Source organism: Osmerus mordax, chromosome 21 (genome assembly GCF_038355195.1).
Source record: "Osmerus mordax isolate fOsmMor3 chromosome 21, fOsmMor3.pri, whole genome shotgun sequence".
In the NCBI taxonomy this organism is placed as follows: domain Eukaryota; kingdom Metazoa; phylum Chordata; class Actinopteri; order Osmeriformes; family Osmeridae; genus Osmerus; species Osmerus mordax.
Window position 1 is genome coordinate 11,388,868 of NC_090070.1, and position 27,914 is coordinate 11,416,781.

The following is a 27,914-nucleotide window of genomic DNA, read 5'->3' on the forward strand; positions in this document are numbered from 1 at the left end:
CGGGAAACAGCTGGTTGGAATCAAGGAGCGCCTGAGAGCTTCTCCGCATAGCAGCCCAGACTACGCACAAACAAAAGAACTTCTATCACCGACCGACGGACATTGCAACTGTTGCAGTGCGGGTTAAAAAAAAACGACTGTTTGAAATGAGTAGAAGCGCTGTAATTTCAGTTAAAGCATCACGTTTGCCCTTTAGCCCCGCAAACCGTATAATAAATCACAATAATAGAAACATTTTATCCTAATGCCTAAAAGGTAAGGTCAATGACCTTTAGCTAATAAAGGTAACAGCATTGTATACATAAGGTGAATTGTTATAATATGGGGGTCTAATATCTTCACACTTATGTAACTTATTATATAATACATTATATTTATGAACCTTTTATTTTTTACCAACGTTGTGCTAAACAGGTAACACAATTTTTTATTCGTATTATTTTATTCATTTTATACTTAATTATTTTCCGTTTGATTTAGACTACGGTTTGCCATGTATTGGACATAAACCTCATGAATAGCTTGTAGACTTAATTAGAATGGCTAGACGTTAACTGTTTTATAAGACAGTCAGTTCCACAGTTTGGTCACTAGGTGGCAGTAAACACATAAGGGATACACATGTGGATGTCCCTTGTCTGGCTTCATGTTTTCATTTATAGTCGAGAGACAATAAAGTAGGCTACTGGCGTCTATTGTACCAACACATTGTCAAGTTATTATTTAGTCATTAAGTTCTTTGCCAAGGCGTATGTGTGCGATGGAGAAAGAGAGATGGGTAGTTTTTTTTTTTTTTTGGGGGGGGGGGGGGGGGGGGGCATTGTAGGCTATAGGACTGAGAAAATTAACTGTCAGTAAACAGCTCACCAGATTCACGAAGAAACTAGACCACCATTGTCACGTCCTGTGGGGTGTGCCGCAGAGAGAGGCAACAGCTGCGGCCAGGGAAGGAGAAAGCTGGATCTTATTTGGCATCTCTCTCCTCCATCTATCTGCGCACCCACCCAGACATTACCTCCCTCCCATCCCTCTCTCTTTCACCACCAAGACTAGGCGGACTGACCGCCCACTGTAAACAGTTGACTAGCGTCGCAACTAAGCGATGCACCTACAAAACCAGAGCGCAAGGTATTTCGTTTTTAGCGAATTTGACGGATGTCATTCTTGACATATTTTTGTTTCTTTATGTTTTAAAACGTGACTCGGAATGTTTTTTTGTTGTTAGGTAATGACAATGTGGACTGGGTTTTAATTGCGTAAAGGGATATAACCGTTAAAAACGGACGTACTCGCAACAGGCACATTCTTTGAAGAAAAAACGGACGAATTCCTTTTTGGGGTGGATTTTTTGGTGCTTATTATTTTCCGCACTGTTTGTTTTAGCTTGATAGTTTATCTCAAAATCGACGATGGTTCGGAATATGGTTGCTAAACTTGCCACCTGAAGAGCCAAATCTGTGTTAGCAGTCTCGGAAACCGGTGTTGTACGCTTGAGACGATTGACTTGTCACACATCACAGAAGACGCGAGGATCCACAGTCACGTCTCTCGGTGACAAGCTTTTTCTAAAGGTAAATATAGCGAGCAAACGCTACCCACCTAGGCTCGAGGCTATTACCTATTTCTCCCCAGAGAAAACAAATATTCGAGAGCCATTTCCTTCGAATTCTATCAAACCGATTATCGTGTTAAATGTTCAATTATTGTCTTATTTTGTCACGGTTCGTAGGTTTTTAGACTGACCCCAGTTCTTGTTATATCCTGTGATTGAGGCCATGCTTAGGCTAGGTGGCCGTTAGTTATCTGTTCTATACTTAAATGTTACGATCTGTTCCGTGACTGTCTCGCTTTATGTCTGTCCTGTTTTCTGGGCGCATGAAAGCTTTTATAAGGAACCAGTAGGCCGTCATTTTCCAGAACCGAGGTGGGAAAAAAATCCAGTCGAGAAAGTGTGGTGTTGTTGTAGACAAGATAATCAACATCCGGCGCGCTGTCAAGTGCGCGCAGATTCAGGTAGGTGCGTGCGCAGAAGTTCGTGACCCTACCCATCCTCTATGACCCCAATTAGATATGCAGCTCTGATAGCCTGCAGCACAGACAAGTTCTAACGCATTATTCTGTTTCTCTGCTGACTTTGACGCTCATCTTTCAACGTGAATGGATGTGTACAGGCAACAGATAGTTAATGTATGATCAAAGTGTAGAGGTTAACCATGAAATGTCATATGGCAGATTGTATTGTCACTACAGGTCACCATATGCCACAATTCGAGAATGCCCACACCATAATAATTCCTTCCACCCCAACACATTGTTTCTGGGTCGAGACATAAAGAGTATGAGAAGAGAGAGAGAGAGATAGAGAGAGGATGAGAAGGGTGGGAGAGAGAGAGAGAGAGAGAGAGAGAGAGAGAGAGAGAGAGAGAGGAGAGAGAGGAGAGAGAGAGAGAGGAGAGAGAGAGAGAGAGAGAGAGAGAGAGAGAAAAGAAAGGTGGGGGGTTCCACCACAACAGGAAAAGAGAGGGCTCTGCTCCAGGCCTCTCAGAGTTGGCCCTTCACGAGAGCATGATGCAACAGGACTGTAACCTGCAAACACACATACACACATTACGGATACACAACAAGAGAGGGGAAAATACAACTTTAACAAAGTTAAAGTTGCCATACATCAAAGTTTGGATATCACATAAAACACACACACACGGCCCCCCTCCCACACACACCCCCCCCCCACACACACACACACACACACACACACACACACACCACACACACAGAGCCCCCCTCCACACACACACACACACACAGAGCCCCCCTCCCACACACACCCCACACACACACACACAGAGCCCCCCTCCCACACACAACCCCACACACACAGAGCCCCCCTCCCACACACACACACCCCACGCACCACACACACACACACCAGAGCCCTCCTCCCACACCCCCCCCCACACAGAGCCCCCTCCTCCCACCCCCCCACCCCCACACAGAGCCCCTCCTCCCCCCCCCCACACACACACACCTTCTTCTGCCCCTGGGTGGAGCCTGTTCCCCCCAGGCCTCCCTGGGTGTGTTTGGACTGGAAGGTTCAGTGGGTTCAGCAGCTTGTTATAAAAGCAGCACGCTCTCCACAGCATCAGCAGGAGGAGGGGGAGATAGAGGGGGAGATAGAGGGGGAGATAGAGGGGGAGAAGGCGCACTGCCTCCCCCGTCTCCCCCTGGTCTCATTCTCCCCTCAGTCCCTTTACTCCCACTACCTTTGCTACACAACCTCCCCTTCTTCTCCTGCCTCTATCTCTCTATGTCTCTCTCTCTCTCTCTCCTCTGTCTCTGTCTCTCTATGTCTCTCTGTCTGTCTGTCTGTCTCTCTCTCTCTGTCTCTCTATGTCTGTCTGTCTGTCTCTCTCTCTCTCTCTCTCTCTCTCTCTCTCTCTCTCTCTCTCTCTCTCTCTGTCTCTACCCCCCGCTCTCTCTCTCTCTCTCTCTCCTCTCTCTCTCTCTCTCTCTCTCTCTCTCTCTCTCTCTCTCTCTCTCTCTCTCTCTCTCTCTCTCTCTCTCTCTCTCTCTCTCTCTCTCTCTGTCTCTATCCTCCTGCACTCTCTCTCTCTCTCTGTCCCCTCTCTCTGTCTCTCTCTCTGTCTCTCTGTGTCTCTATGCCCCTGCTCTCTCTCTCTCTTTCTCTCTCTCTCTCTCTGTCTCTATCCCTCCCGCACTCCCCCCCCCCCCCCCCACTCTCTTTCTGTCCCTAGCTCTCTGGTTCTGGCAGAGTCCAGACAAGGCATTTTTCTCCTGTTGGAGCCTAACCACTAAAGACTGCCTCAGAGCTGCTCCCCTTCCCTGGAATGTCTCATTCACATCCCCTCTCCCTCTCTTACTCTCTCTCTTACTCCCTCCCCCCTTCTCTCTTCCTCCCTTCCTTCGTCCCCCAGTTCCTCTCTTTCGCTACTCGTTTGCTTGTACTTTTTCACCCCCCTTTCACCCTATCACACTTTCTCTCTCTCTCCCCCCCTCTCTCATCTATTACTACCCTACAGGAGTGTGTGGCCGGACCCAGGCACGCACATTCTCTCTCTCTCTCGTCTCTCTCTCTCTCTCTCTCTCTCTTCTCTCTCTCTCTCTCTCTCTCTATCTGTGCTCGCACGCTAAACTCAGGCATCCATTCACTGTGCATGTGAGTGAAATCACATGTGTACACACACACACACACATGGTTCAGGGCCCCCCAAGTGTGGTCCACCTCGTGGGGCACACCATACACCCCCCCCCACACACACACACACAAACACACTCCCACCCCATTCCTTGCACTCTCGTTTAAAAAACCCTTCTTTTCCATTATAGTGCAGAGGGCCCCAGTGTCTGTGTGTTCATTTCCAAAACAAACACAGACGGAATTCCGCAACCCCACCCCGACACCCCACCTCCTCCCTCACACTTCTTTCCTCCCTCCCTCCCTCCTCCCTCCCTCCTCCCTCGCTCCCCTCCACCACCAATCTCCCCCTCAGTCCTCTTGGTTCTTGGCTCGCAAGGAGACAGTTGTGAGGCCTTAAACTCTCCTAAACAAAATACCCACCCTCTAAAAAAGACACAGGAGGAGTGGAAAGGGAGGGAAGAGAATGGAAAGAAAATAAAGGAAAAAAAAAAACGAGAGTTGAGAGAAAGAAAATCTCATCTTTTTGAAAAGAGAGAAATGGACGTCGTCAGCCATCCAGTCCTGGATGGAGACTGCTCTTCAGTTTCCACTCAGACTCCCACCAGGAATGAAAACTTCCACGAAGGACAGACCGTCGGATCTCCGTCTCTCCTCCCCTCCTCCCCTCCTCCTCCCCCTCCTCTCGCTCTCTCCAAACCTCTCCTGTCTTTTCCCCCTTCCCCTCTATCCAGCCTTTCACCCTCTCTCTAGTCTCCTTCACATGCGCAGGCACCACTCCCCCCCCCCGCCTTATCACTGCGTGGTCACCCCGGGCATGCTAGCGTCACTACTAAGTGTTTTCTCTCCATCTCTCCTGTCCTCCTTTAGGCAGGAATCTCAGAGAGATGGCTCTACTCTACAGCTGGGGTTGGTTATTATTTACTGGCTTGGCTCGCGCCGCCCCTGCACTCTAGTGCTCATGCACACACCAACGACCCATATACGCCTAGCAAGGAAAAACACACACGTCAACCGACAATACAGGACAGGCGCTAGCATGCAACACATGCTCACACCATAAACACATCCACAAATACACAAACCAACAACCCATCCGCACGTAAGCTATCACGCAAAATCCCCCACGCACCACACGCCAGAGCGCGCAACACACACACACAGAGCCCCCCCTCCCACACACACACAGTAAACACGCAGTGGAAACAAATTGGGTGAATCTGCTCTGCTCGGAGGAATGCGAAGCGCATGTGTTTGTGTGTTTGAGGTCTGGATGACAGGAACGGAGGGAGACGGAGGAAGAGGGAGAAAGGGAAAGGGAGAGAGGGAGAGTGAAGGAGGGGAGAGAGGGGGAGACAGGGAGAGAGGAGAAGGAGGGAAGAGAGTGAGTCTGCTGTGGGTCTGGTTCTGTCTCGGAAAATGAATTCCTGACAGTGAGGGTCAGAAGCCTCCTCTCACAGCAACCTGATGCTGTCTCTCTTCTCCTGTTTTGTCTCTCTCACTCTCTTTTTTTCATCCTCTCATTATCTTTTCCATTGTCTCTCAACTTTATTTCTCTCTCTCTCGGTGCCCCCTCCATCTCCTCTCTCCTTTCCTATTTCTCTGTTTGTCTTTTTTCTGCTTCACATCTCTTCGGCAGATGAAAGGAGGCAGAGGGAGGGGGCCTGTTCCTCAGCTGAGTGGAGAGAGAGAGAGACAGAGAGAGAGAAAGAGAGAGGAGAGAGAGACAGAGATAGAGGAGACAGAGAGAGAGAGAGAGAGAGAGACAGAGAGAGAGAAGAGAAAGAGAGAGAGAGAGACAGAGAGAGTGAGAGAGAGAGAGAGAGGGAAAAGAGAGAGAGAGAGACAGAGAGAGAGAGAGAGAGAGAGGGAAAAGAGGCAGAGAGGAGTAAAGAGGTTTCTGTGTTGATCTTGTCCGGCTGCCAAGCAGTGGGGGGCACAGAGGGAGGGATGAAGAGAGAGACAAGAAGAGGGAGGGATGAAGAGAGAGACAAGAAGAGGGAGGGATAGATAAAGGGGGGATAGAGGGAGGTCTGGTTGGGAGGGAGGGTGCCAGCAAGTCAGGTCTCCAGTGAGAGAAGGCAGCATGGAAGAAACCGTACACACTTTATGGAGATTGTAAGTGAAGGGAAACTAAAGCACATCACATATGCTGACATACTGCAGGCTACTGGGCGCGTCTCACGCGCGCCTTCAAACACACCGAGACACTAGTCGTTGTTGCGGCCGTTTCCTGGCATTGCGTCACCTGTCTAATTTGCGGTGGTCTGTTTAGTTGCTTAATTCCGCTCTGTTCCTGCCTCCCTGTGGACCACTCAGCCAAGAAAAGAACAGTGTGGCTTCCTTGCCTCCTCTTCTCTCCTCCCTCCTTCCTACAAGGCACTTTCAATGTGTCCTTGGGCAAGGCACTTCACCCTACTTGCCTCGGGGGGAATGTCCCTGTACTTACTGTAAGTCGCTCTGGATAAGAGCGTCTGCTAAATGACTAAATGTAAATGTTATGGCTTTGACCCTGCTCCACAAACACACACATCCACCCTCATGCTTGGCCTTCTCCCCTTCCCACCCAGAAATCCCCACCCTCCACCCGGTCTCTCTCCAACCTAACCCCCTACCCCCCCCCCCCCCCCAGTCACATGCATGTTCTCCACCCTTCCAGAGCCCCCCACCCCCCACAGCTCCATCAGCACCCCCAGCAGCAGGCCTCTCTGCCAGGCCCCAGCTGCCCAGCCAGTCCCCCTGTCTGTTCAGCATCTGGTTCTTTCTATGTCCTGTCAGAGGGCTGTAATACAGCATGACCAGGCCACAGGTGCCTCGCTGACACACACACACATGCACACACACACACACACACACACACACATGCACACATGCACACATGCACACAGACACACACATGCGCACACAAGATTACGCTCCAAAAAGCACACACTCAGAAATGCTCTTTCCCACACTCACAAATACATGTATGTACACACAGATGCACGCTTACACACACACACACACACACACACACACACACACACACACACACACACTGTCGGGGTTGTAAGAAGTTCCTAGATGAAATTGAAACGTATTTTCTTGAACTTTTCTTTCACAAGCTTCGTTTCTGTGGAGAGTGTGTGCACCACCCAGCAGGCTCTGCTATTGCAGGCTGCAGTCGGAGTATTGCATCACATGATGTGATTCTGAGGGGCAGTGAAGGGAAAGAGAGAAAAAGAGAAATAAAAAAGAGGGAAGTAATAAGAAAGCTGCAGGAGACGAGGCCACGCCTCTCTCTCTCTCTCTCTCTCTCTCTCTGTCTCTCTCTCTCTGTCTCTCTCTCTCTCTCACACACTCACTCTCTATCTATGTCTCTCTCTTTCCCTCCCTCCCTCCCTCCCTCCCTCCCTCCCTCCCTCCCTCCCTCCCTCCCTCCCTCCCTCCCTCCCTCCCTCCCTCCCTCCCTCCCTCACACCTTCCTAACCCTAGAATTCCTCAGGGCCTGTGGGTCTTGCTGAGGTCCATGGGTGGCTAGGTAAGAGAGCTCTCCCTGCCCTGCCTACTGCTCTCCTCACCTTCCTCTCTTTCCTTCCCTCGCTTTGAGTTTTCTCCAGCCGGTTACTCTCTGTTTTGTTTTTGAGTTTGTCCGTACTTTTTAATAGTCTTTTTGGTGACTTTCTTGGCTCCATCATTACTCTTCCTGCGCGAGAGAGAGAGACAAATCCCAAATGCAGTACTTCTGTATGTCATTTGTTGGTTTTCTGCTTGATAATTCCTTATAAGGTTCTGGAAGGATAGATGGACGAAGGGACGGGAGAAATAATGAGTGTGAGAGGAAGAAGAGAGGGATGAAGAGGATGAAAGTCACCGAAAGAATGCAAGAGCGAGGGAGGAGGGGAAAAGAGGGATGGAGAACAGCAGAGGAGTGGAAGGGAGGGTAAGCTCTTACGAGAAACCGAGTGAGTAAGAATCAGAGCAAGGATGAAATGCAGAGGAGGGGAAAGAAAGGGGGGTGGGGGAAGAAAAATAGAGTTTATGAGAAAAATGAGTGCAAGGGACTGTGAGGCGTGGAGCAAGAGAGAAAGAAAGGAAGAGAGGGGTTTTCTACAGTTGAGGTTTGGGGGCGAGGGACGAAAAGCCACAGGATGGAGGGAAGGATGGAGGGATGGAGGGAGCGAAGAAGGGCAAGTACAAGGCAAGCGAGGAGGAGGGAGAGGCCAGCTCAGGGCGCCGTGGAAACGGAGGTTTCCTGTCCAGGGAGGAGGGAAGAATCTTTCATCTGAAGGATGTGTGTGACACCATGGGGGCGTTGTGTGTGTGTGTGTGTGTGTCTTTTCACAGCACCGTGTGTGTCATTCTGGGTAGGTTTGGAGAAAGCGGGTCCGTTGCTGTACATATGCTCTGTGAGTGTGTGTGTGTGTTTCTCGGCAGTTGGGGAGCGGTAAGGGAGCCTGGGCACACTGCCCAAAGGGAGGTCAATGAGGGAAAGAGGGAGAGGTGGGAGAGGCCTGTGTGTGTGGTGTGTGTGTGTGCCTGCATGTGTGTGTGTGCCTGCATGTGTGTGTGTGTTTGCATGCATGCCTGCTGGTCTAAGTGCGTGTCTGCATACATATGGTTCTGTATGTGTGTGCCTTCACAATACCCCTCGTTGCAGTGTATGGAAGTGTGTGTTTGCGTGTGTGTGTGTGTGTGTTCGGTAGGAATGTAAAGCCACTGTGGGGCTGGCAAGCCAAGAGAAGCAGCGAAACACTGACTTCATTGTGGTTACCAATCTGGTGTGTATTATATTGGAGATCCTGTCTGTAATTGCCATGCGAGTGTGTGAGTGTGTGTGCGTGTTTGAATAGACCCCAAATGGTTCGACTAACTCACGGTTCACAGAGTAAACGGACCAATCATTGCTCTTCCTTGTCTTCTGATCTAACCCTTCAACCTTGTCGTCTGATTGGATCTAACAAATGGATCGGTTCGATTGGTTTGAAGATCCTTTTTCATGAAATATCTGAAGCCCGCTCCATGTTTACGGACTTAGAGGTTCTTGAAGGCTTTAGCTCAGCAAGCTAAGCAGTGTTTGAGACCACTTGACTGAGCATTGTCCCCAGCAGGGCCCCTGTCCTCTCATACTGCACACCACTGTGCTAAGCTAATGCTATATCAGCTACATTCTGCCATGAAGCCGGCTAAGCTAATGCTACGTCAACCTGCTACCGCTATGTAGCCTGCTAAGCTAACGCTACGTCAGTTCTCTTCTGCTATGTAGCCTGCTGATGTCAATGGCAGCTTTGTGTGAAATATTCACTGCGACCTGCGATTCAGGATCGTCGTCATCTGCAACTGTGGCTGTTTACTGGGTCAGGGCTTTTCGCTGACTCAACGTCCGGGGTCTTGGGTTTTGATTGACAGATCAGACGTGTACTCTTCCCACCTTGCTGTGAGACAGGGGAGGGACTTCCTGTAGCGGTTAGCACCTAGGAGCGGCTTGTGGATCCCTGTCATGGGAGCACTGTGGAATGCTTTACACCGATGTGTTTGTGTGTTTGTGTGTGTGTGTTTGGTTGAGGTCAAAGGAAAGACTTGGAGATCGGAGGCTGGGATATGTGTGTTTATTTTCCCTCAAACAGTGGTCTTTCATGCACCGTGGTCAGATGTTTTTGTGCATTTGAGTGTATGAGTGTGTGTGGTGTGTGTTTGTGTGTGTTTTTGTCTCCAAATCTGCATGAGAACCTTGTGTTCAGCCTTATGATAGCCCGGAGCAATGCTGTCCTTTTCCAAGATCCTCAACTTCCTGAGTTTAACTTGGAAGTCTAACCATGCGTTTTGATCTCCCCGTCTCCTCGCAGGTGGGCAGAGCTAACGCAGCATCCATGCTGTCATTGGACGAGCCACTGGACCTGAAGCTTCGGGGGCGGGTCCGGCTGGGGAAGAGGGGGTGCTCCGCCCCCATCTGCGCCCCCCTCAGCGCCTCACGCCCCCGTTTACTCCGCACACTTTACCCCTCGCCCCCTGCCTCTCCAGGTAGGACACACACACACAACAAACCCAGATGGAATGACAAAAACACAAATAAATACACAGTCGGACACACACACTCAAACACCAAGACACACACATGGAGACACTTACACACACACAGAGGGACAGACACACACACACAGAGGGACAGACACACACACACAGAGGGACAGACACACACACACAGAGGGACAGACACACACACACACAGAGGGACAGACACACACACAGAGGGACAGACACACACACACAGAGGGACAGACACACACACACAGAGGGACAGACACACACACACAGAGGGACAGACACACACACACAGAGGGACAGACACACACACACAGAGGGACACACACTCACACAGAAGGGACACACAGACGACCACTTAAGGGCATTACTCCGGTCAGTGTTACACAGCAGCTCCAGAGCGTCTTAATGAGCGCGTACGTGTAATTCACAGTAATGAGAGAAGCATGATGATGTTCATATGAACCTGGAGCCTCGCTCGCTTCCAAAACGACGTACGCTCACGTTTGTGTGTGTGTGTGTGAGAGACAAAGAGCGTGCGCGTGGATGGTGATTTACACGACACTGTGAGATACACTGTGTTGGCGTGCGAGAGAAAGAGAGAAAGTGTGTGTGTGTGTCCGTGTGTGTGTAGGTGTGTGTGTGTGCGTGTGTAGTGAGTTCCACTATCATGACTGTGTTGCGTCCCCCTTCTACCCCAGGTGGCCCCCCCCGCCCCCAAGACAGCGAAGGCTCCTGCACTCCCCCTGCCATGGACCTCAGCCTGTCGCCCTGCTCCCGCCATGCCCCCTCCCCCTCCTGCTCCTCCCCCTCCTTCTCCTCCCCCTCCTCCCCCCCAGAGCCCCCCTCCCCGCACGGAAGCAGCCCCATTCCCCACCTCTTCTCCAGGGTGAGTTGGAATAAAATACTCCCCCCCCCCTAAACTCCCATCTCTGGGAATTCCCCTTTTTGTGCATGTCTCCCCACTGTGAACCTTGTACACCAAGAACTTAAAGTACTGCATCTCCTTCGAAACTCGGAAGTTCAGACGAGGGCGTGCCATTCATCTGTGTGTTTGTGTGGTCGGGCGTACGTACAGTGTTTACATTTAGTCATTTAGCAGACGCTCTTATCCAGAGCGACTTACAGTAAGTACAGGGACATTACCCCCGAGGCAAGTAGGGTGAAGTGCCTCGCCCAAGGACACAACGTTCCATGCACGGCCAGGGAATCGAACCGGCAACCTTATGATTACTAGCCCGATTCCCTAACCCCTCAGCCATCTGAACCCCCTGTGATATTCTGTGCGCACGCGTGGCCCAGTCTGTCCTGCGTTAGATGGGTCTGATGGCTGGACGCTCCCCACTCAGGGGTAAACAGGGCTGCATTGAGTTGGAGGTGTATCTAATTTGTCTGGTTGGTGTCTCCACGCAGTCATGCCCCGATTCTCTCCTAATCTGATTTCAACCACACTGACTTAAGGGCCGATGGACAGACAGAGACACACACACACATACACACACACAACACAAATGGCAGAGAGACAGACTGGAACTTCTCTTACACTACTCCCCCCCCCCCTTCTCTCTCTCTCTCTCTCTCTCTCTCTCTCTCTCTCTCTCTCTCTCAAACAGGAAGTTCTTCACTCTCGATACTTGGAGGGTGGAGCTTCTCCTCAGGGCTTCCAGTTTTTCCTGCCTATCGGAAACACCGGGGGCGGGTTCAACCTACCATCCTCCATGTTCATTGGTCAGGCGGGGGAGAAGAGGGCTTCGCCGGAGCCCTCATCGGATGAGCAGCTGGCCTGTCGTTGGATGAGGGTAAGATGATTGACAAGTGGAGAGGACTCAACTGTCATCCATACAGCATCTCTAGAGACACAGCTGATGACACACCTCTCTGACCCATCTCATTCTCCCTCTCTCTCCTCTCTCTCTCTCTCTCTCTCTCTCTCTCTCTCTCTCTCTCTCTCTCTCTCTCTCTCTCTCTCTCTCTCTCTCTCTCTTTCTCTGTACCTGTCTCATCTCTCGCTCTCTCCCCCCTCCTCTTTCACTTCTTCTTCTACTCTTTCTCTCTTTAAATCTGTCTTCCTCTCTACACCTCTCTCTCTTTCCCTTCCCCTCTCACTACACCTCTCTCTCTCTCCCTTCCCCTATCCTACATCTCTCTCTCTCCCTTTCCTTCTCTCTTTCTACATCCTCCCCCTCTCTCTCTGCCCTCTAGTGCCACCTGCTGTTCGACTCCCTGCAGGACCTTGTGGAACACATTAACGACTACCACGTCAAGCCTGAAAAGGATTCTGGGTACTGTTGCCAATGGGATGGCTGTGCTCGTAATGGGCGGGGCTTTAACGCCAGGTGGGCATGGTTTCCCTGTGAGCACAAACATCCTCTCAGATAATCCTGATTAATCCGAACCACATGGCCTTCACGAAGATGCGATTGATTTTTTTTCTTGTACCAAACACATAATATACCGTATAAACAATGTATTATGTATCGGAAGATATCAGGAGGACTACAACTCTTAGAAGAAACGATAGAATTAAATACAAATATAACGTTTATATTAAATAAAAACGTCCATAAGTCTTTATCTCTCTACTGTATGTTTGGAAATGGTTTGTTTGCATGGGGGAAGCTTTGAGGGAGCCCTAGACAAATACATTACTGTGTGTTTTTCTTTTAAAGGTACAAGATGCTAATTCACATCCGCACACACACCAATGAGAAGCCGCATCACTGCCCTACCTGTAACAAAAGCTTCTCTCGTCTGGAAAACCTGAAGATCCATACCCGCTCACACACAGGTGTGTGAGGAAACACAAACATGACCACGTACAGCACACACCAGGGGCGTTGTTAGACATAAAACTCTACTGGGCCACCGGCCCCTAATTCATATCCCTTTTTTCTTTCAAGCTTTCTGTGCACAATGCACTACTAGGCTATACAAAATTCCCCTTGCTTAACCCACTATAGAACAGTTCATGGACGCAAGTTTGATATCAGCTTTGGCAAGGACATCAATAGCTAATGCAAGCGCGCACATTTTTTTCGCATTCGTTTGAGCGCAAATACTGTTTTTTTTTGTTGCTTCATGTAATAGGGTTTTTATGTTTTAGTCAAAATAAGATGAACGGTAGGCCTATTATTTAGAAACTATCTTTAGTTTTGTAATGTTTTCTTAGCCTACCTCAATTCTGACTTGTGCACTGAGTCCGACACCTGGGGGGTATTCCAGAAAGAAGGTTGTGTGACACACCCAAGTAAATGAACTCCCCAGCTAACCCCCAGTTGTAGCAACATTGCTGGTGGGTTAACTTACCTGGTTATGTTGCCTAACCTGCTTTCTGGAATTACCCCCCTGGACTTCTGTGTTCGTGCTCCAGTGGCTATTTAGCAAGCTCAGAAGAGCACGCTGACATGGAATTCTGCGTGCATATAGGTTTGTGTTTTCGGTTAAACACTTTTACAAGCGTTGGTTGGGATACTGTGTTAATTTTTTCTGGGATTATCAATCTAAATTAATGCACTGACTAATGAAGTAAATTGTTAAAACTCAAACTTTAGATTTTACTGGGGCACAGAAGTTTTATACTGGGGCATGTGCCCCACTATAAAGGGTCTGACGACGCCCCTGGTACACCCCAATACAAAAAAAAAAGTTTTTTCTTGTTCCAATCTGCTGGTATAAGAATTACACTCCTACGTCTCTATCCCTTCTTAATCTCTATATCTATATACTCTCTCTCCTCTCAATCTCTATTTCAGATCTCTCCTCTCAATCTCTATTTCAGATCTCTCCTCTCAATCTCTATTTCAGATCTCTCCTCTCAATCTCTATTTCAGATCTCTCCTCTCAATCTCTATTTCAGATCTCTCCTCTCAATCTCTATTTCAGATCTCTCCTCTCAATCTCTATTTCAGATCTCTCCTCTCAATCTCTATTTCAGATCTCTCCTCTCAATCTCTATTTCAGATCTCTCCTCTCAATCTCTATTTCAGATCTCTCCTCTCAATCTCTATTTCAGATCTCTCCTCTCAATCTCTATTTCAGATCTCTCCTCTCAATCTCTGTATCTCTGTTCTCTTGAACTTTCTTCTCTCAATAAATCTAAATGTCTTCCTCCAGGGGAAAAGCCCTACGTCTGTCCGTACGAGGGCTGCAGCAAGCGCTACTCCAACTCCAGCGACCGCTTCAAGCACACGCGCACGCACTACGTGGACAAGCCCTACTACTGCAAGATGTCTGGCTGCCTGAAGCGCTACACGGACCCCAGCTCCCTCCGCAAGCACATCAAGGCCCACGGACACTTCGTAGCCCAGGACCAGGGCTCCGCGGGCAGGCTGGGGGACCTACTCAAGACCGGGGTCGGCCCGGGCTTCCGTAGGCCTCACGGGGCTCCGGAGCTGCCCTACGTCGGGGGGGCTCATGTCATCATCCCCGGGGGGGGCGCAGCCCTGCTGGGGGGACACGTCCTGTCAGGGCTGGGGGGGGGCTCGCTGCCCCTCTCCGCCCTCTGTCACCTCCCCCAGAGCCTGGACATGAGCTCACTGGGGCCCCCCGGGTTCTCTCTCCTCTCCCTGATCGGAGGCGGGGGCCACCTGGGTCTCAGGGGGGACTCCCCCCTGCTGCACTACGGCCTGGGGGCCTCGTCGGTGCTGGGGGCCGTGGGGCTGGGGAGGCCATGCAGGGCGGAGAGCAGGGGGGAGGTGGACGGGGAGGATGGGGAGGATGAGGACGGAGGGAGGGGGGAGGCGGCGTTGAACCTGTCCGCGGGGGGCGTGGTGGCAGGTCGGGACCCACTGACCTGGGTGGTGGTGTCTCCAGGGGTGTTGGCCCTGAAACCTGCCATCGTCAGCTAGGACACACACACTCTTCCTCCGGTCGCGCTGTTCCAGCAGTAGACATTTGTTATTGTGTGTGCGAGTATTATGTGTGGGTGTGTCAACAACAAAAAATACGACTGACATTGAGTGTATCCAATGCCAAGATTGGTAGGTGTGTTTGGATGTGTTTGAAAAGGATATGACCTTGTCCAGGCATGAGCACTGAGGAAGGTTTGAGTCCTGTTTAGCTTTGGGACAGTCCTCACATTTTGTGAAGAGTATGTAAAACATTACTGAGGGAATGACAGCCAGGACTCACTGCTTTTAGGAGAGGGGCCACACTAGCGATTGGACCACCATAGCACTTTCATTGAGATGTATACAGTAGTAGTAAAAGTGGAAGATAGGTCTTCACTCACTCAAACGCACACATGTGCACATCCACGCGTACAAAACAGGTTTATCTAGCGTTATCTATTCTCATGATCTGATTTTGAATCAGGTTTGAGATCAGTCTAAAAGAGAAAAGAATATATCCTGCGTGATGATCAAAAAAAGAAAAGAAAAAGAAGACAACTTTGCAAGTCGCCAGGCATCCCTGTTCTTCAGTGTCCTCTGTCCTCAACTGAAAATGGATCAAAATGTAATTAATGGGTAAACAGATCCATTTACTGTGGTGTCTAATCAGTTAATATTTAACTTAATAGACGCCTTCCTTGTTCCATTTACTTTACAACTCCCCTCTAAAGTTACATCTCTGGTTTAAGGTTTAGTCTCTAGTTTTTTTTTTTTCTATCTCTCTCTGTTTCTCTATCTGTTTGATGGGAGTTTCCCATCTGATTTCTTGACGAGACATTTTGTAATGTTGACTTGTTTCCCAACAGAGGTGGTGGTTTAATCAGTGACAAGGATCTTAACCGGACCCGCATCCCTGTGATGTGTCAACCCTTTGGGCACCAGGATCTTGATACCAATGCTCGACATTTGAGGAAATAACTTAATTAAAGCATAACCGGTCATCATTTAGTTAAATTGATGACCTGAATGAATACTTAATTTAAATTAACGACCACAAAGAAAGACAAAATCTACTTACATTTTGGATCTGAAATCATGTTTAACACCCCTAACTAGAGGCAACTATAAGATGATTGACTTGGGGTGGATGAAGATAGAAAAAGCTAAAGATTCATGGGGGTCTTGAAGCCCAAAGGGTTAATATAAGACAATGGCCTACCAGGGCCTGTATCAAAGTTGAAATTATATACAGTATAGCCTTTTTGCACATTGAGATCATCGTTATAAGTATTTCAAATGTGTGTTTAAGTGCCTTGTATCACGAACATGAACGTGACATGTTAAATAAATACACACACAAGTACACAGAAATATAATGTATGAATATATATGTAGATATTCCTACGATTGGTGAAACGTTTTTGTTGTTGTTTTGTTTTTACGACGGAGGATGTGTTAAGAGCATCCGTTCCAAAGAGAAGTAATGATGAGCAATGGTAGACATTGTCATTAAACAAATTCATAAACCTCACCTTTGTGTGCTTTTTATAGTAGCTAACCATTAGAAGTCATGACGTCTTGTGTGTGAACGCGTCGAAAAGATTATGCGATGTTAAGCAACAATCCATCTGAGACCAAACTGATCTAACAGGTCACACCCACTGTGGCACACAGAACAGGCAGGATAGGAGAAGGTGAGTTCTCTTTATGATACTCTCGATCAATTATTATTATTTTATTTAGTTTTTTATTCGAGTTAATCGAATACAGACATATGTGTGAATTCATAGATAGCAGATAAGGGAAAATACTATGTGCCTGATCTGTTAACATTACCCTACATAACAGAAATGAACGTGTCCGTAACAATACCCACGAACAGGAACATTTAACATCCTCATAGGGTTTGAGGGATTTAATGAACTCTAATGAATAGCCTATACTTTCAGCTGTAAAAAGCTAATCAGAGCAGACTTTGATTATTTATAATATGGTATGGTAGAACACGAAGTTAAAGCTATTTTATGTAGTTCAAGACCAACTTTATTGTTTTATGCATAACTTGTCCATGACAAGATGTATGTTACTATTGATTCTGACAACGGATCTGCATAGGATACATAAATGATATATGAGCAAAACTACTGAATGAGTGAAAATGAGCTGTCTGCCTACTGCTCAATTGATTCAGAAATCTTATTTAAATGTAACGTCTAAAAACCAGAAACCTGATTCCAGAAGTCCGAATCTAAGAATATCTTTCCAGCTTTACCTAGGTGGGCCAGGGTGTCTCCCCGCCTCCACTTTGAATCTTGCTCTGTAAGACTCAGAACAGATCCTTTTAATGTTGCGTAGACACAGGTGTTCAAACTGGAGATGGAATGGTTAGCTTGCGCTAAAGTTCCAGAGAATTAAAGCCAACTCTGATGAACTGTCAATGTCATTGACAAGCTACATGACATGATTGGTTATCACTTGTTAGCGTAGCAGGTCAGGCAGAACACAACCATGCAGATACAAGATGTAGCCTACTAGATCGACTTGTTTAGCTAGTTCGGATGACTAGTTTTTGATGGCTACGTAGTTAATGCAGTTAACCGAAATGTAAAACGTGTAGATGATTTAACAGGTTGAATAGTTTTTAAAAAGTGTAAAATAACACTATGCATTCTTATATTATTCCTATTAATTGCTACCGTGACAATGCATCACTCTTTTGGGGATTTATGAAAAACTCAAACAAGCTCTCAATAAATCAGTAGATTCCATTTAGCCAGAATTTATCAAGTAGAATCCATCGAATCAGAGCCACATCAATCAGAAAAAATAACAAGGAAGTGAATCAGATAAAATGTCACGCAATAAAAGCGTCTGCTAAATGAATAAATGTAATAAACATCGACGTTTTCTACAGTTGTTTTTCTCTCTCCCCTCTCTAGTCTAGATATGGACGTCCTGCGGCGCCCCAACAGGGCAATAAGGTTCTGTTTCCTTGGTCTGCTTGTGGTAGGTGCTCTCGGTCTGGTCAGCATATATGTTGTCTCAATCAATTCCCTCAGAGGACTCCAGAGTTTCTGGTGGGGAGACTTTGACATTACACATTATTGGACTGTATGGACAAATAGAACCATCGGGTTCCAGTGGGCGAGGTCTAGAACAACCAATCAGAGCCAACCGGTGCTCCCAAGCGTAATTCCTACGCCCAATCCGGATCTAGAGAGCAATTTCAGTACCACACTTTACACCAACAGCTACCATTTCATCTACCCACGCAACTACCGCTTCATCATGGACGAGCCAGGCGTGTGTGAGACCAAGTCCCCTTTTCTGGTACTCATGGTTCCGGTGGCGCCCCACAACCTGGCTGCCCGGGACGCCATCCGGAGGACGTGGGGGAACGAGACCCTGGTCCGGGGCCAGCTGGTGCTGACCCTCTTCCTGCTCGGCCTCCCTGGGGGCTCGGACGCTGAGCAGCAGCTGGAGAACGTCAGGCAGGAGAGCCGGACGCACCGCGACCTGATCCAGGGCGACTTCATGGACAGCTACATCAACCTGACCATCAAGACCATGGTGATCATGGACTGGCTCGCCACCCGCTGCCCCGGCGCCTCCTACGCCATGAAGATCGACTCGGACATGTTCCTGAACGTCCAGAACCTGGTGACGATGCTGCAGACGCCGGGCATCCCCAAGGAGAACTACCTGACGGGGATGCTGATGTGGGACAGGCCGGTCGTCCGCGACCCCGGCTCCAAATGGTACGTCCCGGAGGACATGTACCCCTACTCCACCTACCCCACCTACACGCTCGGCATGGGCTACGTGTTCTCCAACGACCTCCCGGGGAAGCTGGTGGAGGTCTCCAAGGACGTCCAGCCCTTTAACATCGAGGACGCCTACGTGGGCGCGTGTTTGAAGAAGCTAGGACTCGGGCCCACTAGCCCTCCCGATCCATCTCGATGGAAGGCCTACCTTCACACGTACAATCGCTGTGAGTTTTCCTCGGTCATCACCTATATTCTGGGCGGGTCTACGCAGCTGGTGGAGTACTGGACTGATTTGCATAGACCTGAACGTCCCTGTAACCCAATGTTGAACTGAAGGAGGAAAATGGATGGATGGTGGCGATGATATGCTAGAAAGGTGGACAATTTGTGTGTCGATTAAGGACTTTTTGTTAAATTGAGATGCAGTTTGCTCCTACATATATGGTATTTATTTTATTTAACTATCAGAGCGTTTGATGTATTGATTGGTGAAGTTTATTTCATCACAAATGACAAGTCCTTCTCAAAACCTTTACCTACCCTGCTGTACGGATTTGTCACAACAGGGTCAAACCTCACCACCTCTGATGATTTGCATATCCCAGATTTAAGGAGTAACTACACACCCCAATTTCACACTCAGTCTGTGTCGCAACTCAGGCCAAGACCTAAATGCAGACAGCAGAGGCAGGTATAATAGTTTAATTTTATGAATCCAAAATCGTCAGGCTGACTAAAGTGATGGATAGGCAAGGTTCGGTACACAGTGGATCCTTGATAAGGCACAGACAGACTTGCAGGCTGAATCAGGTACTGAAGCAGGCAGGGTGCGGTACACGGGTAGATAAAAAACCAGCTGGGACGACTTGGGTTGCTTGAGAGAGAGAGGTTAAATACACAAGGAAACAATCAGAACAATAGGCAGCATCTGGAGTGTGTGTGTGGGGGGGAGGGACAGGTAACACAGGGGGGGTACAGGAGGGACAGGTAGCACAGGTGAATAGAATTAGGGTGTGACAGTCTGCCACTTGTACAAATTCCACAATCGAGATCCGTGAACAAAGCCAGTTACCACACACAACCCCTCCCTGTGATTCGACTACTTTGGAAAGGCTCTCAAGTTTCTTCCAAAGTTTTAAAAGTTTTGGGGGTATTTAGTTCCTCATCAAGCTTGACTTCAACCCTAGCTACCCCACCCTCACTACACCCCCATCCCTGCTCCTCTCCTCGCTCAACAAATCAGATTAAAAACGATAACGTTGCCAACTGCCTGTTTCTTCTTCTCAACTGTGTATTTTACTGGCTACATTAGTTAAACTGAACTGAGATCCTCAGCTGCTTCTGTATGGACAAAGCCCCTTGTCCGCTAGAATCTTTTTTAATAACCTGTAAGACCCCTGGTTGTAAAACTACAACATCACTTTTAGCTCTCTAATTGCTAATTTCTGGTCTTTCAAAAAAAACAAAAAACATTAGCAAATGTGTTTTTTGGAGCGCTAAAAGTGATGTTGGAATTTTAAACCTTAAAGTGTCTCCTGATACAGTTTCCATCATAATTGTAGAAATACACTGGTTGTTATTTAAACAGTTTGATTGGTTATTTAATACGTTTGCAATTGCTCAATAGAAGGGTGATCACTGTAATCTTTTATAATAAATTGCACATGTCAGGGTTGGGGACAGAAACTGGAACTGGTGCAAAAATAATCTGTTTTATTAAATAATGAAGTTCAATGGTAGAGCGAGTTCCTGCGTCTGAAGCAGACTGGGCTGGCATTGGTAGAAAACTAACAATCAGGCAGGTCGGACTGGTCGGACTGGTCTTTGTAGGTGGTTGCTGAGCTGATGGATACCGGGGCCCCGTTCGTCGTAAGGGTTGAAGCTAAGTTAATCAATTGTCCCTTTAGCCCGTTAACATTAGCGAGATGAGTGAGAATAGCAAATATCGGTTCGTCAACGGCTGATCCGCATCCAAATCATGTGGTTAATTTCAATCAGGCTAAACTTATCAGGGAAATTGCACGTGCACGTCCTACTTCAAAAGGCAGGAAAGGTCGATCACCAAAACCGTGATTTTCTAACGTTATGACGGCGGAAAATACGAAAGAGAGAGCGGTGATAGGCTATTCTCGCCATCCGAGCAAACTATTATAATGAGTCTCTATAAGACAATAAGCGTATATTATCATGGCTAAGTCAAACACCGCCACCGCTGCCAGAGCAAGACAAGCAGCTTGGCAAGAAATTGCCAATAAGCTAAATGCGAAAGTTTTGGGGAAATGTATAGGCTCATTTTAAGTGCCTCATTACCCCAATCAATCAGATCACATTTCTTTAAATGTGCCTGCTGGTATAGGCTTAATGGAAATTAATAATCGAATGAGATCTTGCTAGCGAAAATCATGATCTCAACTCTCAGAATAAGTAGGCTAGATATAAACAAGGCCAAAGAAATTGATACGAATTCATAGACAATTATGAGGATATACTGCGCTTATATCATGTAGGCCTACTATATATGTGCATGTAGGCCTATGTGTAAATCCCTCTTTGATTTAATTGACTGGGACATGGCCAGGGAATATGATGAATTGATTCATCAGCTGGTTAAGCGCCAAGTACACTTTTCTTACAGCAACGCATGCTGCGGCTTTGCCAATGTTTTCTGCATCGCCTATACTGTATAAAAATGTAGCCTATAGCCTACCTGACGCAAAAAACCTCAAGGCTATGCAGTCTGAAGAACAGTTAAAGTTTCAAGTAGCTTTATTGTCAATTTCTTCACATGTCAAGACATAAAAAGGAATCGATATGACGTTTCCCACTCTCCCACAGTGAAACATATAAAAAGCACAGGCACAACAGATAAGACAAGACATTTCGTAAAACATAGCGTTACATATTCACATACAGCAACATAAGCTCATAATAAAGCATAAAGCTTGCTGCGGCGTGTGATATTTGCAATGTATGGCCCGAGAAGGTCTTGCAAATAATAAATGAGTCCTTGTCGGCTGAATCGATATCGCTCAAACAAGAACTCATCCGTGTGAAATAAAGGATCTTGGCAATCGCGAAGAACTCTATTGGTATGGAAAGCTAATCGAACTAAAATATAGCTCCTTGGTCAACTGGGTCTCTCAAAAAGGGAGCTGCCATGTTATTTTCCGGGGGTGTGGCAAGCTTATCCAGCTACACTTACGTTAGCCTGGTCTGGAGCAGGTTAGTGCTAATTGATATGTTACTATGGTGATTTATCGTAAGTTGCTTCTACGAACCAAAAAGAGGGGCGTTTTTTATTTTAGCCTGAAAATTAGCTCGCTAAACCGCTTAGCGAGCTACGACGAATACCCCCCAGGTGCGCTGATAAGTAACTGGTGTCAGGTGCAGGAAGAGAACAACAGGAGGGCGTGTCCACATACTGTGGTAAGTGAGGGTGACAAACAGAAACGAAACACAATAGGTGCATTCGACATGGACTGAGGCGGCTGCAGGCGGCTGACTTGAGACAGTGAATTCTGGTTAGACTTTTTGTCCGACTTGAGACGGCGCCGAGGCTAGGTCACTGACGTAGCCATCAAAGTACCGTGAGATCGATAAATTAAAAATGTGTTGAAGAAAGGGTTTTTAGTACGCCTCTTCACTAACGGAAAGACTAAGTTTAATTATAAATGAAGTAAAGTAAGCAAACAGCGCTTGAACGGCCATGACTGACGTCAACACAGCAAACCACGAGAAGCATGAACGTCCGACTTCACAGAGCAGTCCATGTCGAATGCACCTATTCACACCCACACCTATTGCTGGAGGGTGTGACAGCACATCAACAAATTGACAGTGTTTATTGTTTTCTTTTGGTCTGAAAGGGTGTTATGCTTGCTTATGGAATACAACATAGTTAACAACCTATACAATCACTCATTTTCAGGGTGTTCAGTTTGACATTGGCCATTACCCACTGGATTTTCTGTTTTTAAAGTATATACTGTAACTGAATAACTTGTTTCTGGGTATCCTTTCACCTATAAAATCCAGTTTGCCTACATTTTTTACATGAACTCAACACAGTCCTGTAAGTTGACAAAACATACAATATAGGCTTGTTTACTGTTTACACTGTCAATTTATGCACATCTTAAACTAGGGGTGTTATTAGACATAAAGCTCTACTGGGGCACAATTCATATTCATTTTTTTTCTTTCAAGCTTGCAAAATGCACTACAAGCTTGCAAAATGCACTACACGGCTATAGAAACTCCTCTTGCTTAACCCAAAAATGTTTGCTCGCTCTAGGATACGTCCTAGTTCAGGAAGGGAGCAATGATTGGTGGAGACCAACTAGGGGGCGGTCCGACCTGTCACAGTCAGGAAAAGGTCAAACACTTGCAGCCAGGTGTTGTAGACAAAAAGTGAGCGTTTGCCTGGAAAAGACCTGTAAACTTACAATCTATTGGAGGTGGCTTTAGTCTCAAATACACCATGTACAGATATCTGGATCCTGGCAACACCATGATCATGATGTTTGTGATGTAATGGAAACAAGCGCAACAGACACGACTCAGGAAGAGAGCTTCTAGACCACATGAGGAACTTTACACATCGGCAATGAGGTAATTGTCAGACAAATCTCCCTCCAAACAGAAACGGTGACAATTTAAACATTTATGGAATTTGCGATGTGAACTAGTGATGGGCATTCCGGCTCTTTTTCGTGAGCCGGCTCGTATGGCTCAGCTCACCAAAAAGAGCCGGCTCTTTAAGCTCCCGAACGGCTCTTTAAAAAATACATGTTTTAACTATGAATTTGACTGTGATGGGTGTGAAAACAATTTGAATTAAATTATCAAATCATACTCGACCGTAACCACATATCTTTAAAAATGCATTGATTTGTCATGGCTCTCCTCCGAGTTTTGACTACTCTCTGACTGTGTGAGTTGGCTCGGCCCTCCCTCATGCAGGATTGACAGGAACAGAATGTGAGGATGATCGTGTGCGCCTTTAAGCCTACAAGTATTTTTTTTGTTGTTCTTTGAATTAGTCAATTATTTTAAATACAATTAAAATTCATTATTTCATAATCATTTAGTTTTTATAGGCTGTATTAATCTATTAAAAATAGAGTCGGCTCTTCAGATATGCGAGCCAGCTCCCGACGTTAACCTTCAAGAGCCGGCTCTTAGAGCCGGATCGTTCGCGAACGACCCATCACTAATGTGAACACAGTCATCTTGACTTTGAAGCAGGGGGGTAAATCAGGAAGCTGTCATGTTGATGTCATGTTGATGGAACCTACGTTGAGTTCAGAACTCGACTTTGCCACTAAGCACTATCAGCACAGATCAATATCATGCCTTCTGTAAGCTCTGTCGCATTGATATAGACGTGAGTAGTGGGGGGAAAGGGGCTTTAGAGCGGCATGCCGCTACAGAACGGCATAAGGATGATGCTAGTTATGACTGGCACTCTTCCATAACATCATGTTTTGCTCTTAACACAACAGCGGATGATAAAACAACCGCTGCTGAGCTGACTGAAACATCACCACTCTTACAGGAGTTTAGACTGCAGTTTAGAATGTTGATTTAATTGTCTTAATTTCATACTAATGGTGAACGAGTACTTATGTCCAGAGGTGTTGTTAGACATAACACTCTACTGGGGCACAGGCCCCTAATTCATATCCTTTTTTTTCTTTCAAGCTTGCTACGCACAATGCACTACTAGGCTATAGAAACTCCCCTTGCTTACATGTGTATTTGTTTTGCCTCCCCTTTCGAATAAAAAATTCTAATAACAAGAAGAAAAAAAAAATATCCTGATAAAAGTGGATTTTGAGGGGTATAGCTCCATAGACCTCCATTCATTCTGCACTCGACCGTTAGCGCCCTCATATGGAACTACAGTGGAACTGCAACCAGTTCCGAACCCGGAAGTTTCCCGACAGTGGCAGTTCTCCCCATACAGAACTCCAAAAAGTGTTACGAAAAGTAACTTCTAAGGCGTAGTAAAAATAGGCATGGGTCAGGGGCGGGCAACCAGTGCAAAACACAAAGCAACATAAATAATGTCAATAACCAAATACCTGGATATAGTAGCTACATGACCAGGATAAGGATTAGACAAGCAGTATAGAACCACACACAAGACCTGACATGTATGACAGCAACAACAAGTGTGGGTTATTAGTAACCGTGGAAACTCGAGAACAGAACTGTGTGTTGTGTGGTCATGACATGCACACTTGCTCACATCGACATTTGAACCTGTTACTTTTCATGTTATTAAATTATCTGTTCAACAACCAGAGAAATCATGAACCACGACAAATAACCCTGAAGATTAAAACAACATTTGCATTCACGGTGTGTGGGACTAAATGTTGAGATTTCGAATATTCTATTCACCTACTCCACTATGCAAACAACCACCTAATAGTTTGAACAGCTATTCCCAAGCACCGATGACACAGCTCAACAGCACCCTCTTCTGGTTGCTGGAGAATATTGAACACAAAAAATTTATAAAAAAAAAAAAACAGCCTATCGTTTTCAATCCACATACCGTCCTTATCTTTCTCCCTCTCCTTCCAGGCAACAAATTCTGAAGTACATCTGGACAGGACAGCTACAATGGCAGAGATATGGATTCTTCTGTGTCCTGCTTACAGTGTCAATCATCGTCACAGGCATAATTACTGGCTGGAAGAATGAGGGCGACATCTTCGACATGGAACCCTACGTTCAGATGATCTTGGGTGACCAGAAACGTGCCGAACAACCCCCCGGCTCGACCAAATATAGCACAGAGACGGATCCATCTACGCCTCTCAGTCCGGTGCCATGGGAGGACCCCGGCCCGTACCACGTCGCCTACCCGCGCAACTACCGCTTCATCATGGACGAGCCAGGCGTGTGTGAGACCAAGTCCCCTTTTCTGGTACTCATGGTTCCGGTGGCGCCCCACAACCTGGCTGCCCGGGACGCCATCCGGAGGACGTGGGGGAACGAGACCCTGGTCCGGGGCCAGCTGGTGCTGACCCTCTTCCTGCTCGGCCTCCCTGGGGGCTCGGACGCTGAGCAGCAGCTGGAGAACGTCAGGCAGGAGAGCCGGACGCACCGCGACCTGATCCAGGGCGACTTCATGGACAGCTACCTCAACCTGACCATCAAGACCATGGTCATGCTGGAGTGGCTGAGCTCCCGCTGCCACGGCGCCTCCTACGCCATGAAGATCGACTCGGACATGTTCCTGAACGTCCAGAACCTGGTGACGATGCTACTCGACGCGCCCCGGGAGAACTACATGACGGGCTTAGTGTGGTGGCACAGCCCGGTGCTGAGAAACCCCAACGGAAAGTTCTTCCTGCCCAAGGAGGTCATCGCCGAGCCAGAGTACCCGCCGTACCCCCTGGGGCTGGGCTACGTCATGTCCATCGACATCCCCAAGAAGATCTTGGGGGTGTCCTGTCGGATCAAGCCCATCTACATCGAGGACGCCTACCTGGGGATGTGCCTGAAGCTCCTGGGCATCTCTCCGACCAACCCGCCCAGCGTCGAGATGTTCCAGGTCAATCCCCTGTTCGCGCTACGGCGCTGCGCTCTGTCGCGGGTGGTTGCCGTGACAACGAAGGACGTGGCGCAGTTGCTGTGGTACTGGGAGGAGAACAGGAAGCCGGGCGTTCCGTGCCTGAGGTGACTAGGGCAGCATTTCCTGTTCTGACAACGTATTGGAAAAAAAAAATTCTGAAGGATATTATGTGAATTTCTTGTTGACTCTTCATATTTGGCCTACTTTAAAATATGTTGCTGGCACGTGTGTTTGAGCTGTTTGAATGATTGCTTTTAGAGGGTAATGGGGACAATCTTTTGTATTCATTTAAAAAAAAAATTGTTGCATACCTTTTGATAGCCTTTTCTGCCAGTGGAAAGACATATTATTGTGTTAAAAGCCTGTTTAATAATATATAAGGCTGTTGAATAAAGTGTGGGAGACATTTAGTGTAATATTTTGTTTTATTGCTCATATAATAAAAATTAAGTCACACAGGCATCCCTTGACACACGTTTATGTTCTTGCACGCTCCCTCGTTCAGTACCAGCAGTGTGATCAGCTGTTCAGTACCAGCAGTGTGATCAGCTGTTCAGTACCAGCAGTGTGATCAGCTGTTCAGTACCAGCAGTGTGATCAGCTGTTCAGTACCAGCAGTGTAACCAGCTGTTCAGTACCAGCAGTGTAATCAGCTGTTCAGTACCAGCAGTGTGATCAGCTGTTGTATCTGGTCTGGATGAAGATGAGCTTCTGAAGGACACTGAAGTCGAGGCATCTGCTGCCTCTCATCTCCTGTCCACAGGGTGTGAATCACACGTGGAAAACACCACAAACACTGCTTCTCATTCACCTGCTACCTTTTATAAAAGTCATAATTTAATGGTTAAAGTTAGACAGTAATGTTAAAGTAAAGTACAGTTCCTGACGTGAAATTCTCCAATAGAGGAACAGTATGTGTTTACTATATTTTAAACAGAAATCCAGTTTTCATCAAACATTTGATGTGCCACCTCATAAGGCTGAATCATTTCAATGATTTCTCAGATACAGATTAATGTTATAAATAACGTACTATAGAAAGACAACAGGGCCAATATGCATGTTTTTTTTATATATATATAATTGAAGATTCTTCTATCAAACAGACAATATCAAAAACTAACATCTCAGGGTACACACAGAAAAACCTGACATTTACATTTATTAATTTATTCAGACGCTTTTATCCAAAGCGACTTCCAAGAGAGAGCTTTACAAAAATGCATAGGTCACTGATCATAACAACAAGATAGCCCCAAAACATTTCGGGTAGCCAAAACATGAAGCATACATTGTAAAAAGCAAATAGGTACCAAAGGGAAGACCCATAAGAGCATGTAGTTAAACAAGTTACAAATTTAACAACATGCACCTCAACAAGTGCCAGTGTTTCCTGTAGAAAAAAGCAAGCAACAATATTTGCAACAACAAGAAAAACAATAAACAAAAATGCATTAAGCAGACCCCATGGTTTAGAGAGTTAATTGTGCGGCAATTTGATTATATGTGTTGACTATTCTTTTGTAATTTAAGGACTGGTTTCATTTCCA

The 27,914-nt window shown here is 47.0% G+C and overlaps 3 protein-coding genes across 3 annotated transcripts; all 3 read left to right on the forward strand.

Annotated features, from left to right (window-relative positions):
• Positions 1 to 85: 85 nt before the first annotated feature.
• glis2a (GLIS family zinc finger 2a) lies at positions 86 to 16,537 on the forward strand. Its single transcript, XM_067259356.1, has 8 exons — positions 86 to 122; positions 1,468 to 1,571; positions 9,982 to 10,156; positions 10,879 to 11,066; positions 11,791 to 11,976; positions 12,380 to 12,513; positions 12,847 to 12,965; positions 14,291 to 16,537. The coding sequence occupies exons 3-8, from the start codon at positions 10,006 to 10,008 to the stop codon at positions 15,022 to 15,024; spliced, it is 1,512 nt and encodes a 503-aa protein (XP_067115457.1). The 5' UTR covers positions 86 to 122; positions 1,468 to 1,571; positions 9,982 to 10,005; the 3' UTR covers positions 15,025 to 16,537.
• Positions 16,538 to 16,656: 119 nt separating this feature from the next.
• Positions 16,657 to 19,661, forward strand: LOC136965387 (beta-1,3-galactosyltransferase 1-like). Its single transcript, XM_067259521.1, has 2 exons — positions 16,657 to 16,700; positions 17,946 to 19,661. The coding sequence occupies exon 2, from the start codon at positions 17,953 to 17,955 to the stop codon at positions 19,105 to 19,107; it is 1,155 nt and encodes a 384-aa protein (XP_067115622.1). The 5' UTR covers positions 16,657 to 16,700; positions 17,946 to 17,952; the 3' UTR covers positions 19,108 to 19,661.
• A 3,462-nt stretch (positions 19,662 to 23,123) lies between these two features.
• LOC136965247 (beta-1,3-galactosyltransferase 5-like) lies at positions 23,124 to 27,905 on the forward strand. Its single transcript, XM_067259322.1, has 2 exons — positions 23,124 to 23,384; positions 25,368 to 27,905. The coding sequence occupies exons 1-2, from the start codon at positions 23,380 to 23,382 to the stop codon at positions 26,470 to 26,472; spliced, it is 1,110 nt and encodes a 369-aa protein (XP_067115423.1). The 5' UTR covers positions 23,124 to 23,379; the 3' UTR covers positions 26,473 to 27,905.
• Positions 27,906 to 27,914: the final 9 nt, after the last annotated feature.